The sequence below is a fragment of the Diabrotica virgifera genome, chromosome 1 (assembly GCF_917563875.1).
Source record: "Diabrotica virgifera virgifera chromosome 1, PGI_DIABVI_V3a".
Taxonomy (NCBI): Eukaryota; Metazoa; Arthropoda; class Insecta; order Coleoptera; family Chrysomelidae; genus Diabrotica; species Diabrotica virgifera.
The window spans coordinates 285,718,678-285,734,519 of record NC_065443.1 but is presented as its reverse complement, the minus strand read 5'-3'; the positions used below and the strand labels follow the sequence as shown (position 1 = coordinate 285,734,519).

The following is a 15,842-nucleotide window of genomic DNA, read 5'->3' as shown; positions in this document are numbered from 1 at the left end:
TAGTCGCGCTCACTTCTGTAACGTGAATAGTCGCGTGTTAGATTCTATCTCAAAATACGAATTTAAATACGAATTTACAACAAATTTTTATTTTATAGTATTTTTACTTACTTGTTATGTTAGAAATATTTCTAACAATTATTAAAACTAATTGGCTATCCCCAAAACCATAAATTCCACAAAAAGAAGAAGAAGAAAAAAATCCTACGCATTACTACACCCTTTCTCGAGGCACTTACGAAATTTTTTCAAAATTGCAAAATTTTTCATCAAGTTATCGAGAAAAGGATAAAATGTGAGATTATATCTAACGGCGAGACTACTCGCGGGTTAACATAAAACATAAACATCTAACAACAAATGTGTTTAATAATCTGTATTTACTCCAGCAGCATTAATTACAGCTTAACACTGCCTTGGCATGCTTAAAATTAAATTATTAATCTAGTTTTGAAGGAAGAGGTTCCATTTTTGGATTTTGAGGACCTTTTCTAATATAAACATTGTTTAGATGAAGGGCAATCCGTCCCTGATATCTCATATAATATCCCATAGCAATATCTCATAAATGCTCGATGGGATTAAAATCTGGCTATTGTGCTATCCACGATAAAAGTGTAACATCCCCATTATGAAACCAATCTCTTACTGTTGTAGCAGTATGTGGCCTTGCATTATCCTGCATGTAACGCAAATCAGAACCGACAGTAGTGGTACATGGAAGGACAACATTCTGTACATGCATTCCTCTCAAAACTCTTACTCTTCTTGCACATGTTGTTGTTACAAACGACATGTTGTTATGCCCACCTTAATCTGATTCTACGATTTCCATGAACTAACATATGAACCTTCAATGTACGTCTGGCATGCAAACCAGCTTCATGTAATCTCTACCTGAAAGTTTGGTCACGTTATCAAAATTGTTCATATCCACGTTAAAATCGCGAAATCACGCTCCGAGACACGTCAAGATGACGTACAACATAAGCTTGTGAAAGTCCAGCCTCGTGTTAAATGCCGACGCTCCATGACTATTGTTCCGTTTAATAATTTTATTTTAATTAAATTTTAAAGTAAACACATACTATTTTATAAATGTGAAGCAATTACTCGTACGAATTTGAGGCGCTGTCACTTTTATCGTAATAAAACAGTGCAATTGACAGAATAATCTGCATGGCATAACTTGACTTGTATAAAACAAGTTTTTAAATCGAATGATATGTGAAATCGAATATTTATCCAATGATAAAAAAGCAAGATTCTTGGTAACATCTTCTAATCTGAGCCTTCTATAATTTGAAAGGCAATCAGACTGATAAATGGTAGACATGAAAGAATCTACGATATGAACTCTCAGGGCCGGCTATAACGGGCCTGCAAGGGATGCACTGCAGGCGGGCGCCTCTGTTTGGGGGGCGCCAGAATGAGCTTTTTTTCTGCTGGTGTTATGCAAAATACTAAAATAGAAAAATTCATTTTTTTAAATGTGGTTTAAATTCGTCATAATACCCTAATCAGTGTTTGTTAGTTTTGCATATCACACATGTAAAATATACAAAAATATGCAATGCCGCATATAATTCTTACCTAGTAATATAATTTATTGGTCAAAGATATTATATTTCAACCAAACAACTTTGCTCTAAATGAGAATGCTTTGTTTATTTTCTTCAAATTTCTTGCAACTTGCTAAGTTTTGTATCGGCAGTTATGAGAGGAAATGAATGATTTCTAGTAAAATAAACACGATTGTGATACTGTTTTCTTGACGCCTGTGTAATTTAAGTATTATGTACTTATTAATAGGTATCGAGTATTAATCCCATAAAAACATAATATTTAAAATAAACAGAAGACTAAGTTTTCACTCTAATGGCATACAACATATCCCACCAGAATGAAAACAATGGGAACCTTCTCTGGTTACACCTCCGAGGCTTCTACAATTTGCAAGCCATACGGATGCTGAGACTAAGGAAGATGAGGGAATTCTACAATTTACAATTCACGTCACATCTGCTCAGCGCGGTAAAGTTCCAACGAGACTGGTTCCCTTCATACTCCACAAAGAGTAAATGTAAATCAAAAATGAATAACCATTTTCAATTTCGTTGCAAAACTAAAATACAGCCGAACCATATTCCAGTCCAATCAGAGAGTGCCGCAAGCACCTCTACCGGTTTCGAAACTTCTTAGTCTCTCATCAGGAGGCACATATGCTGCTCTCCCTGATCCAACCAAAACAAACCCCAGCGTGCAGTCCCGAATTGCAACGAACGAAATGGCATAGATGCCCTAGCGGCAACTGCTAGCAAAAGACTAAGTTTTCACTCTAATGGCATACAACATATCCCACCAGAATGAAAACAATGGGAACCTTCTCTGGTTACACCTCCGAGGCTTCTACAATTTGCAAGCCATACGGATGCTGAGACTAAGGAAGATGAGGGAATTCTACAATTTACAATTCACGTCACATCTGCTCAGCGCGGTAAAGTTCCAACGAGACTGGTTCCCTTCATACTCCACAAAGAGTAAATGTAAATCAAAAATGAATAACCATTTTCAATTTCGTTGCAAAACGAAAATACAGCCGAACCATATTCCAGTCCAATCAGAGAGTGCCGCAAGCACCTCTACCGGTTTCGAAACTTCTTAGTCTCTCATCAGGAGGCACATATGCTGCTCTCCCTGATCCAACCAAAACAAACCCCAGCGTGCAGTCCCGAATTGCAACGAACAAAATGGCATAGATGCCCTAGCGGCAACTGCTAGCAAAAGACTAAGTTTTCACTCTAATGGCATACAACATATCCCACCTGTACCCACAACATGTAGAAGCCTCGGAGGTGTAACCAGAGAAGGTTCCCATTGTTTTCATTCTGGTGGGATATGTTGTATGCCATTAGAGTGAAAACTTAGTCTTTTGCTAGCAGTTGCCGCTAGGGCATCTATGCCATTTCGTTCGTTGCAATTCGGGACTGCACGCTGGGGTTTGTTTTGGTTGGATCAGGGAGAGCAGCATATGTGCCTCCTGATGAGAGACTAAGAAGTTTCGAAACCGGTAGAGGTGCTTGCGGCACTCTCTGATTGGACTGGAATATGGTTCGGCTGTATTTTCGTTTTGCAACGAAATTGAAAATGGTTATTCATTTTTGATTTACATTTACTCTTTGTGGAGTATGAAGGGAACCAGTCTAGTTGGAACTTTACCGCGCTGAGCAGATGTGACGTGAATTGTAAATTGTAGAATTCCCTCATCTTCCTTAGTCTCAGCATCCGTATGGCTTGCAAATTGTAGAAGCCTCGGAGGTGTAACCAGAGAAGGTTCCCATTGTTTTCATTCTGGTGGGATATGTTGTATGCCATTACAGTGAAAACTTAGTCTTTTGCTAGCAGTTGCCGCTAGGGCATCTATGCCATTTCGTTCGTTGCAATTCGGGACTGCACGCTGGGGTTTGTTTTGGTTGGATCAGGGAGAGCAGCATATGTGCCTCCTGATGAGAGACTAAGAAGTTTCGAAACCGGTAGAGGTGCTTGCGGCACTCTCTGATTGGACTGGAATATGGTTCGGCTGTATTTTCGTTTTGCAACGAAATTGAAAATGGTTATTCATTTTTAAAATAAACATTTTACATAAAGTTTAGTTTAGAGATTTTTAGATTTAGATTTAGTATTATTTCATGTGATTATATGGGCCATTCCACGAACATACGCCTGTTTTGGATTACTTCGACAACGAATATTTTACTGTGCAAAATAAGAAGAACGAAAGTAAATTGCAAATTACATTGTTGTTTATTGGAATAATTATTAGCCCCATTTACTTTCGTACTTCTTATGTTGCACAATAAAATATTCGTTGTCGAAGTAATCCAAAACAGGCGTATGTTCGTGGAATGGCCCATACCTATACTAATACAGAATAGTTTGTCAGTTGTACTCTGCAGTTAAAAAATCTAGTGTTGCATTCAATTAATATAAAATTATATTTGTTAAGTACTCAGTAGGTAGTATTATTAAATTACGGTCTCACATTACTGCAGAAACATAATCTTGAGGTTTTATAGTTATTATTTTTATTTATTTAAATAAAAATGGATTCAAAAAAATTATCTGGGGCACGAACCGAAGAAGAAAAACTAAAAAAGAAGAAATGACAAAAACAATCTTAGTTCTCTTAGCCAATTTCTTAAAAAAATTAAAATGAAGTTATTCTGTCAGATCATGGATCCAATAAAACTGTAAGCGAACTTTATTTACCGGGGACATTTGCGGATAGGGGAACATCGGACTAAGTCGATGCCTCGCTGCCTGGAACCTACATTTTTAGGACACAAGTCCAAACTCAAGTCATTAATTAGAGGAAAGCTCTTCTAGCTACCCCTAAAATCAGATGGTTTAACCACATAAAGTAATACAGAGGATGTCCCATTACCCAGGGCATCCAAGGAAACGTTCAGTACAAAGCCTCCTCATTCGTTATGTACTGCGATGGGGTGGGGTGGTATTATAGCTTGGGGGTCAGATATATACCACTCCAGGTTATGGGCGGTCAGATAGGTAGGTCAGTGACCGGTTCGATCTTCGGAAATGTGGGTCACACTGTTTCATTAAAACACACATAATGTCCCCAAGGCTGGGGTTGTACGAGTATCTACATGGGCGCCCATGCAGGCACGCTGTCAGGGAGGCCATCCACCCCCTAGCTTTTCGGGTGCTATAAACTATATATTGTCATCCAAAGTATACAAAATGTAATGTGCAATATCTTCACGTCTGGCCCCACCCTAAAAATTTTTATATGGGCGCCCATAAAAATGTGTCTGTGTGGGGGGGGGGGGCGCCTGTGCTAGTTTTGCAGGCGGGCACCTTATACATACCCTAGCTCCGGCACTGTGAACTCTACATCTGTCCACTTATTTAGGTAAACATACAACACAATTCTACCTCCTAATACTTAAATGTGAGCAAACTAAATTAGGGAGAGACAATCAAAGATTTAATTTGTTTCAAGGGCTACCGCCATTAGTTGACATATATTTTTTTGTAGAGTCATCAGAACTGCCGAGTATACCAATAATCTGAAACATATTTAATCTTAACAAGCTGTCTCTACTTATAAAAGTTTTTATTGAAAAAGTGGAATAATAAATTTCATCATCACATACCGTCTAATTTCAAAACAAACTGGGACACATACCGTCTAATCATAGAACAGGAAGTAAATCTACTAGTGAGATTGCAAACTCCCGAACAAATAGAAACAGAAACTAATAATCTAATCAACTTACTTCAAAATGCTGCCAAACAGTCTACCCCTCAACCTGGACAAAAAAAAATTTTCAACCAACATTCCTCTTGAAATAAAAAGACTAGTAGCAGAAAAAGAAAAGCCAGATCAATTTGGCAAAGAACTCACAGACCAGACGACAGGACAATTTATAATAACAAAACTAGAAACTTAAAAACAGCTCTAGAACAGATGAGAAACAACTCATTTGAAAACTATGTATCAAACCTTTCACGTCAACATAACTCTATCTGGAAACCAATCAAAAACAAAAATAAACCAATAAATACTTCACCTCCAATTCGGAAAAACTCAATACCACCAGAACCATGGGCAAAAAGCAACAAAGAAAAAGCTGATTTATTTGCTGAACATCTATCTGAATTCTTCAAGCCACACGACAATGACCAAGTACAAGAAGTAGAGCAGAAACTAGCCTTACCAATTAATCAACGAGAGCGACTAACTTTAATTACACCGAAGGAGATCAAAGATGAAATTAACCATTTGAATGAAAAGAAGGCACCAGGCACTGATCTCATAACAGCAACAATGCTAAAACAACTTCGTAAAAAGGTATAATGAAGTTATTGTACATATTAAATGCAATCTAAAGACTTAATTATTGGCCTATATCACTAAAAATTGCCAAAGTAATTATGATACCGAAACCTGGCAAAGCTTTAACGGATGTTTCATCATACCGTCCAATAAGTCTACTGCCAATAATGTCAAAACTTCTTGAAAAGCTGTTATTTAAAAGAATTATGAGCGACCTAGAATTCCAAAACTGGATCCCAGAACACCAATTTGGATTCCGGAAGATCATTCTACAGTGCAACAATGCCATCGCATGTCAAATGTAATTAATAGAGCTTTGGACAATAAAAAGTATTGCACATCAGCCTTTCTGGACATCAGCCAAGCATTTGATAAGGTATGGCACCCAGGATTACTTTATAAAATCAAAAAATCCCTACCCAACAAATATTTTGACTTATTAAAATCATATCTAAATCACAGAGAATTTGAAACTAAAGTTAAGGATGAACTATCAAACCGTAACAAAATTCAATCAGGAGTCCTACAAGGTAGTATATTGGGTCCACTTCTTTATGTACTGTACACTAGGGTGGAACGAAAAATTCGAAGTCATTATTTTTTATGGGGCTAGAGCGAAAAAGTTGTGTTTTGATGTATAATAAAACTGCAAGAAATCTTTTTTGTATTGGACCCTATCTTCAGGTTTCATATTAAGTTTAAATTTTTGGTAATAACAAAAAAAAAATTTTAAAAATTTATTTTTTTTATCAGTCCTTTGAGTCTAAATAATTGTTTTATGATACAATATACATTTTAAGATTGGTAGTCTGATTTTGTGTTAAAAAACGGCATATTTCTAGACTGCAATCTTAGACGAATAAAGCCATCCCTTGATTCTGGTCCACAAAGAGCAGCTTTATACTTAAGAACTTAACAGTTCTTTCTACGGATTTTGTATGACAAGGGCAGTATAAGACCTCTATGTTGTTGTAATTCCCAGAATCAATCATATCCCTTACATCTTCATATGTTTTAGCAAAGGAGGAGCAGTAACTTTCAATCCAGAAACCGAAATTAAGTCATTATAATCTGCAGCACTAAAATTTAATGTTGGTATTTTGAATCTGCGGATCTTTTGTTCTTTCTGACTTTCTCTAGCTTTCGGCACTCTGCGTAGTCTTAGTTCCCGTACATGTTTTAGTTCATCTTTCATCATACCGAGTAATACATTTTCGGGATGGGCAAAATAAGCATTCCTTTGGATAACGGCAAGACAATTTTTCTTTGGTCAACTGGTAGAAATCGTGAATAATGGATTATTCGCCATAAATGTTTTGAACCATAAGAACAGCTAGGATACAGTTTTATATAAAACTAAACTGGTGCATACACTTTTTGGATGGAACTTACTAACATAATTAATTGGAGGCTGGGGCACTCAGTTCCAACATACAATCGAAGCAACCGATTATCAACTGTCAGCCACCTTGCGTATGATATTTTCCCAGGTTTTTAAGGCTCAAATCATTAGGACATTTTCCCGCAGCAACTGCTTAACTGATTTGGTACAAGTACTTCTGATCGGTACTAAGGTCTGTTGTTTCTAATAATATTGCTAGGTTGTTCTCTATTGCGACAAAATCGACAACAGCCTTCTCTTTACAGCGTTCCAGAAGTTTCCCTATTGGCCCTGAAAAACCAAGTGGTGCGTCCATCTAACTGTTGAATTAAATGACGTAGAGGTAGCTCATTGCAATGAAATAAGCATACTAGCCATTGAAGTGAAGTGCCGCAGTATTTGTGACGTAGATGGTTGGACTGTAACTGTTGACAAAGAAGCAATGAATTTTTCTTCATGATCATCTGCATCAGAAGAATTTGAGTCAGACAAGCTGCTACTTATGGAAGAATTAGAGGAATCTACAGTACATCCTTTAAGAACAATTTCGTCAGTATTATATTTTTGAGAACTTTCCTTTGCCTTCATGGTTCTTTCCATTTTCTTCCTTATTGCTGCAGATGCTGCAATATCCACTGGTCCAATTGCCATTTTTCGACAGGATCGTTGATCTTGAAGAAAAATTCCCTTATTTTATGGTACTTTCTTGATTTTATCACAAGTACACACACACACAGTTCCAGTTATGTTGCACTTGCAAGCCGCGATGTTCAATAACTTTTTACACTCCTTTCGAAACTAGCAAATCTTTTCTATTTATGAATCAGATGCTTGCTGAGTTGTTGTGTACCTATCGCTTAAGATTTTGATACTCTGTATAAATATTTTTAATCATATCTTGAATGCACTTATGCGATAATGTTGGAATAGAAGCTTTTATTGATATTTGTTCTACTATCGTTGCAACGGCATTGAAGACGTCGCGTCGGCGATAGATGAATCTTTATTATTATTTGTCAACTTAAGTTCATTACGAATAAAGAGAAAGCACTTTAAAATGTCGCACTTAGGTGGTAAAACACGATCATTGAAATTTGATCAGAGCCATATTGATTTTTTCGACAAAAATAATTTTTTTGTTTTTTCACTTTTCAAATCCAATATGGAACCTCAAGATATTTTTTTATTTCAAAATGCTCTAGCACCATTTGTTTTAATCACCTGACAAAACTTTTAAAGGATAGCCACAAGAATTTTTCTTTTCTTTTATTTTTTTTGGCCCTTTTCGTTCCACCCTACTGTACACATCCGATTTACCAACCACTCCACAAACCGCCATTGGAATTTTCGCTGATGACACAGCAATATTTGCAACTGAAGAGGATCCAAGAGATGCAGTATTAAAACTTTAAGAACACCTAGACCAAATTGGACAGTGGTTAATGAAATGGAAGATAAAAGCTAATGAAACTAAGTCAACACATATAACTTTCACACTAAGGAAAGACCAATGCCCAAATATTAGCCTTAATCAAGTCAACATACCACAACAGAATATCGTCAAATACCTGGGGCTTCATCTTGATTCTAAATTAAACTGGAAACAACACATTTTAAAGAAGAAGAAACAAGTTGAGTTGAGAGTGAAAGAAATTAATTGGCTTATAGGTAGAAAATCTCGACTCTCAATTGAGAACAAACTGCTGATTTATAAAACAGTCATCAAACCTATATGGACGTACGGTATAGAACTATGGAGTTGTGCCAGCAAATCAAACACAAAAATTATCTAAAGAACTCAATCAAAAATTCTACGCACCATCGCAAATGCCCCGTGGTACATTTCCAACTAAACCCTTCATACAGACCTAAACATCCCGTTAGTCAGCACAGTAATTCAAGAAAGAGCTAACAGACACCACGAGAAATTGGAAGGCCACCCCAACCAATTAATATTACCATTACTGCAGCCACTAAACAATAGAAGATTGCGAAGATTATGGCCCATAGATCTTCGCTGAAACTGAGGTGAAACCGCTGGGTGATGTACCTAATAACGCCATTTTAGTGTACAATACTAAATTGATATAAGTTATTGTACTTGTTATCAAATTAACTCATAGAATATGTAATTCTGATTGTTAATAAATGCTTACAAAAAAAAATCATCACATACTTTTTAGTGAAATAGAAAGGTGAAAAAATATAAATTTGAAATAAATCCTATTCCATATTATATTCTTTATTATTTATGCCTTGAGAATTTGTTTGTATTAGTATACAATTGAACAATTTTTTTAAAGTCTAAACAACAAATTTGATTTGTTTTTAGAACTTCACAGCAAAGAAAATATTTGAAACGGCCGAAAGTTTTTTCAAGTCTATCAATTTAACAGCTATGCCCGATCTGTTCTGGCAGAGATCAATCATAGAGAAGCCAAAGGATAGGGAAATCATTTGTCATGCCTCAGCCTGGGACTTCTTCGATGGAAAGAACTTCAGGTGACTAATTTTGCTGTATTTTTTTACGTGCTAATTAATTTTTTCTATTGATAGCAACGTAAATTATGTATGTCTTAAATTTTTAAATTATATTTTATTCAAAGCTTCATCATTCGTGAAAATGTATGAATTCTTCTTCTTCTGGTAGCACTACAACCCGGGGTGGCTCTTGGCTGACTGCACAACTCACTTCCATCTCGAACGGTCGTCCATGATAGTTGGGTCCGTGGGTAGTCCCATTGTTCTTAAATCTTACCATACATTGTCCCTTCATCGTACTCATGGGCGTCGGCGTCCTAAAGGCCTTCTTCCTGTGGGGGCTTCCTACTAGGTTAACTTGGCTAGGCGGTTATTAAGGAGTCTATGAACATGGCCAGCCCATCGTAGACGTTGAGATTTAATTTCTTGGACTACGTCGCTCGCCCTATACATCTGTTTGGCCTCAGCATTTGTTCTCATTCGGTGTTGGTTGCTATTAGGGTCGTGATAAGGTCCAAAGATTCTTCTGAGGATTTTTCTCTCAAAACATCAAGTTTTTTTTTAATTGCTTTGGTTAGAGTAAGTGAACTCATACCCATATATGAGCACCGGTCTATAATCTTAAAAATTGACAAGGAAAAGAAAAGGTTTTCCTGTAGTTGGCTGTATACCATCAACCACAAAATTGGAAAGAAATCCTTTGTAAAAGGTATAAAATTTTTTTTTTATTAAAAATCCCTTAAAAGGGCTACATCACAACAAAACGTTTTCGATTTTTTATAAAAAATCATCATCAGTGTTCGATAAACTGGATGCTAGCTGAGCCACAAAAGAAAAATATCTGGGTAAAAACCCTTTACATATAATATAGATGCCTTAAAAGTGCATACTTCGATAAAAAGGCCTGTGATGGTCACATGGCAAACAGGATAATGCCCTAAGGTAAGGTATACAGGTTTCCCAACACGTGGGATCCAAATTGAGTTGATCACATTTCAATGACTTAATGGCAACTTATTTTTTTTTTTTTTTATAAAAATCGAAAAACGTTTTGTTGTGATGTAGCCCTTTTAAGGGATTTTTAATAAAAAAATTTTATACCTTTTACAAAGGATTTCTTTCCAATTTTACTTAAAAATTGATTGTCAATTTCGTCCATAGTTATGTTAGGTTCTCCCACTAATTTTTTAATTTCAAGATTGGGCCTTTCTTTAATAAAGAGTTCCTCTTTCTAATCATCTATTTATTTTGTCCAAATCAGTGATATTAATCTAGTTTACCGTATCTATCAACGATATTATTTGTATGTTTTTGTACTAACGTTACTTCTAATATTTTTTTATATGTATATGTTACCGGCCAAACCCGATTTCAGGACAAACTAGTTTGGCCTAGGCCAAACTAGTTTGTCGTTATCTAAGCGCGTTAGGATAAACTAGTATGCAGGGGCGGCTCGTGATAGTATAAGTTGGTGAGGCACAGTACACCTGAGGAATTTTATTATTATGGTTAGCTTCTCTTTAATGGTCAGAAGGTGGATTTTGTGACGTCATAACGCCAGGACGAATCTAGGACCAATAATCCCGGACAAAAACCCTCACAAATTATCCCTGGACAAGAAATTCCAGACAAATAATCCCCGAACAAAAGAACACAAAGAATCCCGGACAAATAATCTACAAAAATTTTTTATTCAAAATATCCCCACAAAGAATTCCGGACAAAAAATCCTATTTGCTGTCGATTAGTTCTATAAAACTTTTCCAGTGAATGCGATCGACTCAATTGCTTTCAGCCTCAGTGCATAGAGTTATTTTGAATTCCAATTCCATATTGAAAACTTCAAATTTTACATAACAAAAATATGTGCGTTTTTTCAAAAATCGTGGAAGATATGGGGAATGAGCTAAGGCTGCGGGAATCATGTTGCAATATTATTCGCTTAAATCTTTTGCTCACTCTGATTTAAATAAGTATGTTCAAAAGAATTTTACAAAAAGAACACAACCACAACATACAACATTTTTGAAACATTTAAAAACTACTTTTGTATGTAATTGTAACAAATAAATAAAGAAAAATAATTTATTATATAGTACAAAAAAAAAACACAAAATACAACATTTTTGAAACACTTAAAAACTACTTTTGTATGTAAATGTCCGATGTGGAAGTGGACACGTTAATAAAATCATTTTTTAAGTTAAATTGTATAATGTTATTTCTCATTTAGAATAATAAATTCAATAAATGTTACAAAGAAATAGCTTCAGAACAATATATTAGGTGATGATGAACAATGATTTAAAATGAACAATGTTTTAAACATATAAACTTCTAAAATATAATAACTAATCCATTCGTATATACCGTGTGTACATAGAAAGCTATGATCTGCAATCGACTGGTGCTTATAGTCGGTTCAGTACGGTTATTCCCATCCCGTTCCGCGGAACCTGAGGCCATTCGGCTATTTTTATTCCGTTCCGCGGAGCGTGAGGCTGGCCTCTAGGATGTTGCATTTTGTTCCTAGAATTGGTGGCACATTTTTCAAATTTTGCCGGATTGTGGTCTTTGTTCTCTGGTTTTACTGTTGACGTCGTCCCATACTGTTGCAGATGGTGTGAGGCTTGCTTCAACTGTAATGATTTGAGAAAGTTGGAATGGTACGTGGAAGACGGATATATAAGAAGATAAAGAGTCAGTTATTTTTTCATAAAAATAAAGTTATTTAGGAAATTTCGAAAAGCTAAATTATATTTAAAAAATTGATTATAAAACAACGAAATAACGTAAATAGTCGATTGATATACTAGTGAGGCACTGCCTCACCTGTCTCATAGGACAAGCCGCCACTGCTAGTATGGCCTAGGCCAAACTAGTTTGTCCTATCGCGCGTGGGCCAAACTAGTTTGTCCTAGGCCAAACTAGTTTATCCTGATATAAATACACACACTTCAAGTCAAACTAATTTGGCCTAGGCCAAACTAGTTTATCCCGATATAATAAAGACTCACACTTCAGGATAAACTGGTACGACCTAATCTAAACCAATTTAACCGAGTCGAAAGTAATTTAGCCAACATGTAAGGACTTTTACATGCGGGGAATTCCCAAATCACGTCCCAACAGGGATGGCAAAAAAATTATACATCGATATATTGTATCATAATATGATACATCGAATGAAGGTATTGATACATGCTATAAATCAATATATTCTTGTATAATTAAATAATACAGGGTGTTTTATTGGGAAAGTAACATACGTTAACTGTATAAACAGTACACATAGGCGCTCTCAAAAATACCATACTTAATGGGTCTTACTTCATTACTAACAAAGATACTGGGTGTTTTATCTATTTTGCCATTTTCTTATTTGGTTCATAACTTTTTAACCACACTGTATACAGGGTGCGCCAAACCTCTGGTTTTCTTTGATTACGGCTAAATTATGGGATATACAAAAAAATGTTTTTAACAAAATTAATGTATATCGAATCCGTCTATAATTTAAAATTATTTTCGATTATACAGGGTGAGTCCGAACGAAGGTACGAACCAAAGTTTTGTTTTTTTAAATGGAACACACTATATACTAAATCATTTTTGAATATATTCTTTAAAAATATTAAGAATTTATAAAAGGTATTATAGGCCTAAAGTTAACAATTTTCGAAATATTTACACTTTTATTAAGAAAAATGGTAATATTCAAAGGGCTGTGAATTAGGCTTTCAGGGTAATAAATATTTAAGTGACATGTCAAAGTTTTTATAGTATACTATTATTTTTAAATAAATTAACATATTTGACATATAGCCATAAAATATACAGTGTGATCACTATTTGCAAATACAAAATTTTCTCATTTTTTTAAAGCGGAACACCCTGTATATTAGTGTTTGCTTTTGTAGTAAATATTACAACCTTTCTTTTGGTATAAGGTTGTATGTACCTAGCATGTTTCGTTTTGTAGATATTAAAAAAAAAATCTATAAATTTTACATTTTTGCGGATTTTTTATTAAAAAATTTTATTTGCAAAAAAATAATTATAATATGGGTTTAGAAACATACAGCAAAATATCAAATATGAAAATAAAAACGTAATTAAAGATTAAAATAAATCGTTGTTCTGAAGCTATTTTCTTGTGGCATTTTTACAATTTTAACTATTTAGAATGGGAAATAAGCCACAATATTATTAAAAAATAGTATTTTGTATTTTGACAACGGCACCCGATTTGGGCGTCGAAACGTTAATAAAAATCATTTTTTAATAATATTGTGGCTTATTTCCCATTCTAAATAGTTAAAATAAATCGTATATTAGTACAATTCAATTGAATTTAATATCTTAAAATTATTTTACGACAAATATTTTACCATACTAATGAATGCATAAATTAGTTACTAAATTAAATAAACAACCAAATTTGATATCTACCGTAGTAATTTTTCTACCACAGCAACTTTCCTGTACCAAATTAATTGTTAGTTATATTGTATTTACGAGTAAGATCAGTTAAACTTTTAATTTACTTTTAATTTACTTACATCTTGAAAACATAATTATAAAGTATGCTTTGAAACAAATAAATATTAAATGTATTAGCCAAATTATTTATTAATATAAATAGTATTAACTGGTCTCACAAAAGCCGGTAATACTTTTGTAGTTGAAATTTTTGTAACAATTTTTTATAATTTAAATTTAAATTTTTCAACCGAACAATTGATGGATATGACATTTGTTTTGGGCGAAACCATTAAAAATTATTACCAGATTTTGTTTGTGACACGACTACATAGATACTATTTACTTCATAATATACTTCTCTAACGTTAATTTGTTTCAAAGCATACTTTATATGTTCTCAAGGTGTAGGTAAATTAAAAAGTTATTAACTGATCTTACTCGTAAATTCAATTTAACTAACCAAATTGGGTACAATAAAGTTACTAGGGTAGAAAAATTTCTAGGGTAGATTTTAAAATTGGTTATTTAATTTAATAATTAATTTATCCATATTAATTACTTATTAGTATGGTAAAAAATTGTTTGTAACATAATTTTAAAGTTATTAAATTCAATTAAGTTGCACTTGCATACGTTTTATTTTAATCTTTAATAACGTTTTTATTTTCATCTTTGATATTTTAGTGTATGCTTAATCAGATTATAATTTTTTTTGCAAAAAAATTTAACTAAAATTTTCGCGGATATAAATTATCCGCGAAACGTAAAATCTATAGTTATTTTTTAAATATTTACAAAACCAAACATGCTATGTACATACAACCTTATACCAAAAGAAAGGTTGTAATATTTACTACAAAATGCAATATAAATATATAGGGTGTTCCATTTAAAAAAAAATGAGAAAATTTTGAATTTGCAAATAGTGATCACACTGTATTTTATGGCTATAAGTAAAAGATATTAAATTATTTAAAAATGGCACTATACTATAAAAACTTTGACCTACCACTTAAATTTTTATTACCTTGGAAACATAATTCACAGCCCTATAAATATTACCATTTTTCTCAATAAAAATGTAAATATTTCGAAAATTAATAACTTTAGGCCTATAAGACCTTATACAAATTTTTCATATTTTAAAAAATATATTCAAAAATCATTTAATATATAGGGTGTTATTTAAAAAAAAAACAACTTTGGTTCATACCGTCGTTCTGACTCACCCTGTATAATCGAAAATAATTTAAAATTATAGACGGTTTTGATATACATTAGTTTTGTTATAAACATTTTTTTGTAAATCCCATAGTTTAGCCCTAATCAAACAAAAGCAGAGGTTTGGCGCACCCTGTATTTATTTTGTACTTGGCACGCAAATATTATTTAAGGTGTACAATCAATTAATTTATTTAAAATTGTAAAAAGTCCAGGTCCGGACTAAAAAATATTGGAAAAATATTCCGATCCATAAACAACACCCTGTACATTATTTTTTTTTAAATAGATTTTGCATTTAAAAAGAGAATGAAAACAAAATTTAGTGGTATACTTTGAATTTTCGGCAAAATGATTTTTCTGGTCAAATTTTGAATTTGAATTCTGAAATTATGTGAATTGCGAAAGCTCGAA

General features: G+C 33.8%; 1 protein-coding gene across 1 annotated transcript in view; it reads left to right on the top strand.

Moving 5' to 3' along the window:
* Nucleotides 1-15,842, top strand: part of LOC126893467 (angiotensin-converting enzyme-like) — a 245,854-nt gene that overhangs the window by 110,572 nt on the left and 119,440 nt on the right. Inside the window, exon 15 of the mRNA XM_050663701.1 lies at nucleotides 9,574-9,743. Coding sequence (XP_050519658.1) covers nucleotides 9,574-9,743 — 170 coding nt within the window. The remainder of the gene's footprint in view (nucleotides 1-9,573; nucleotides 9,744-15,842) is intronic.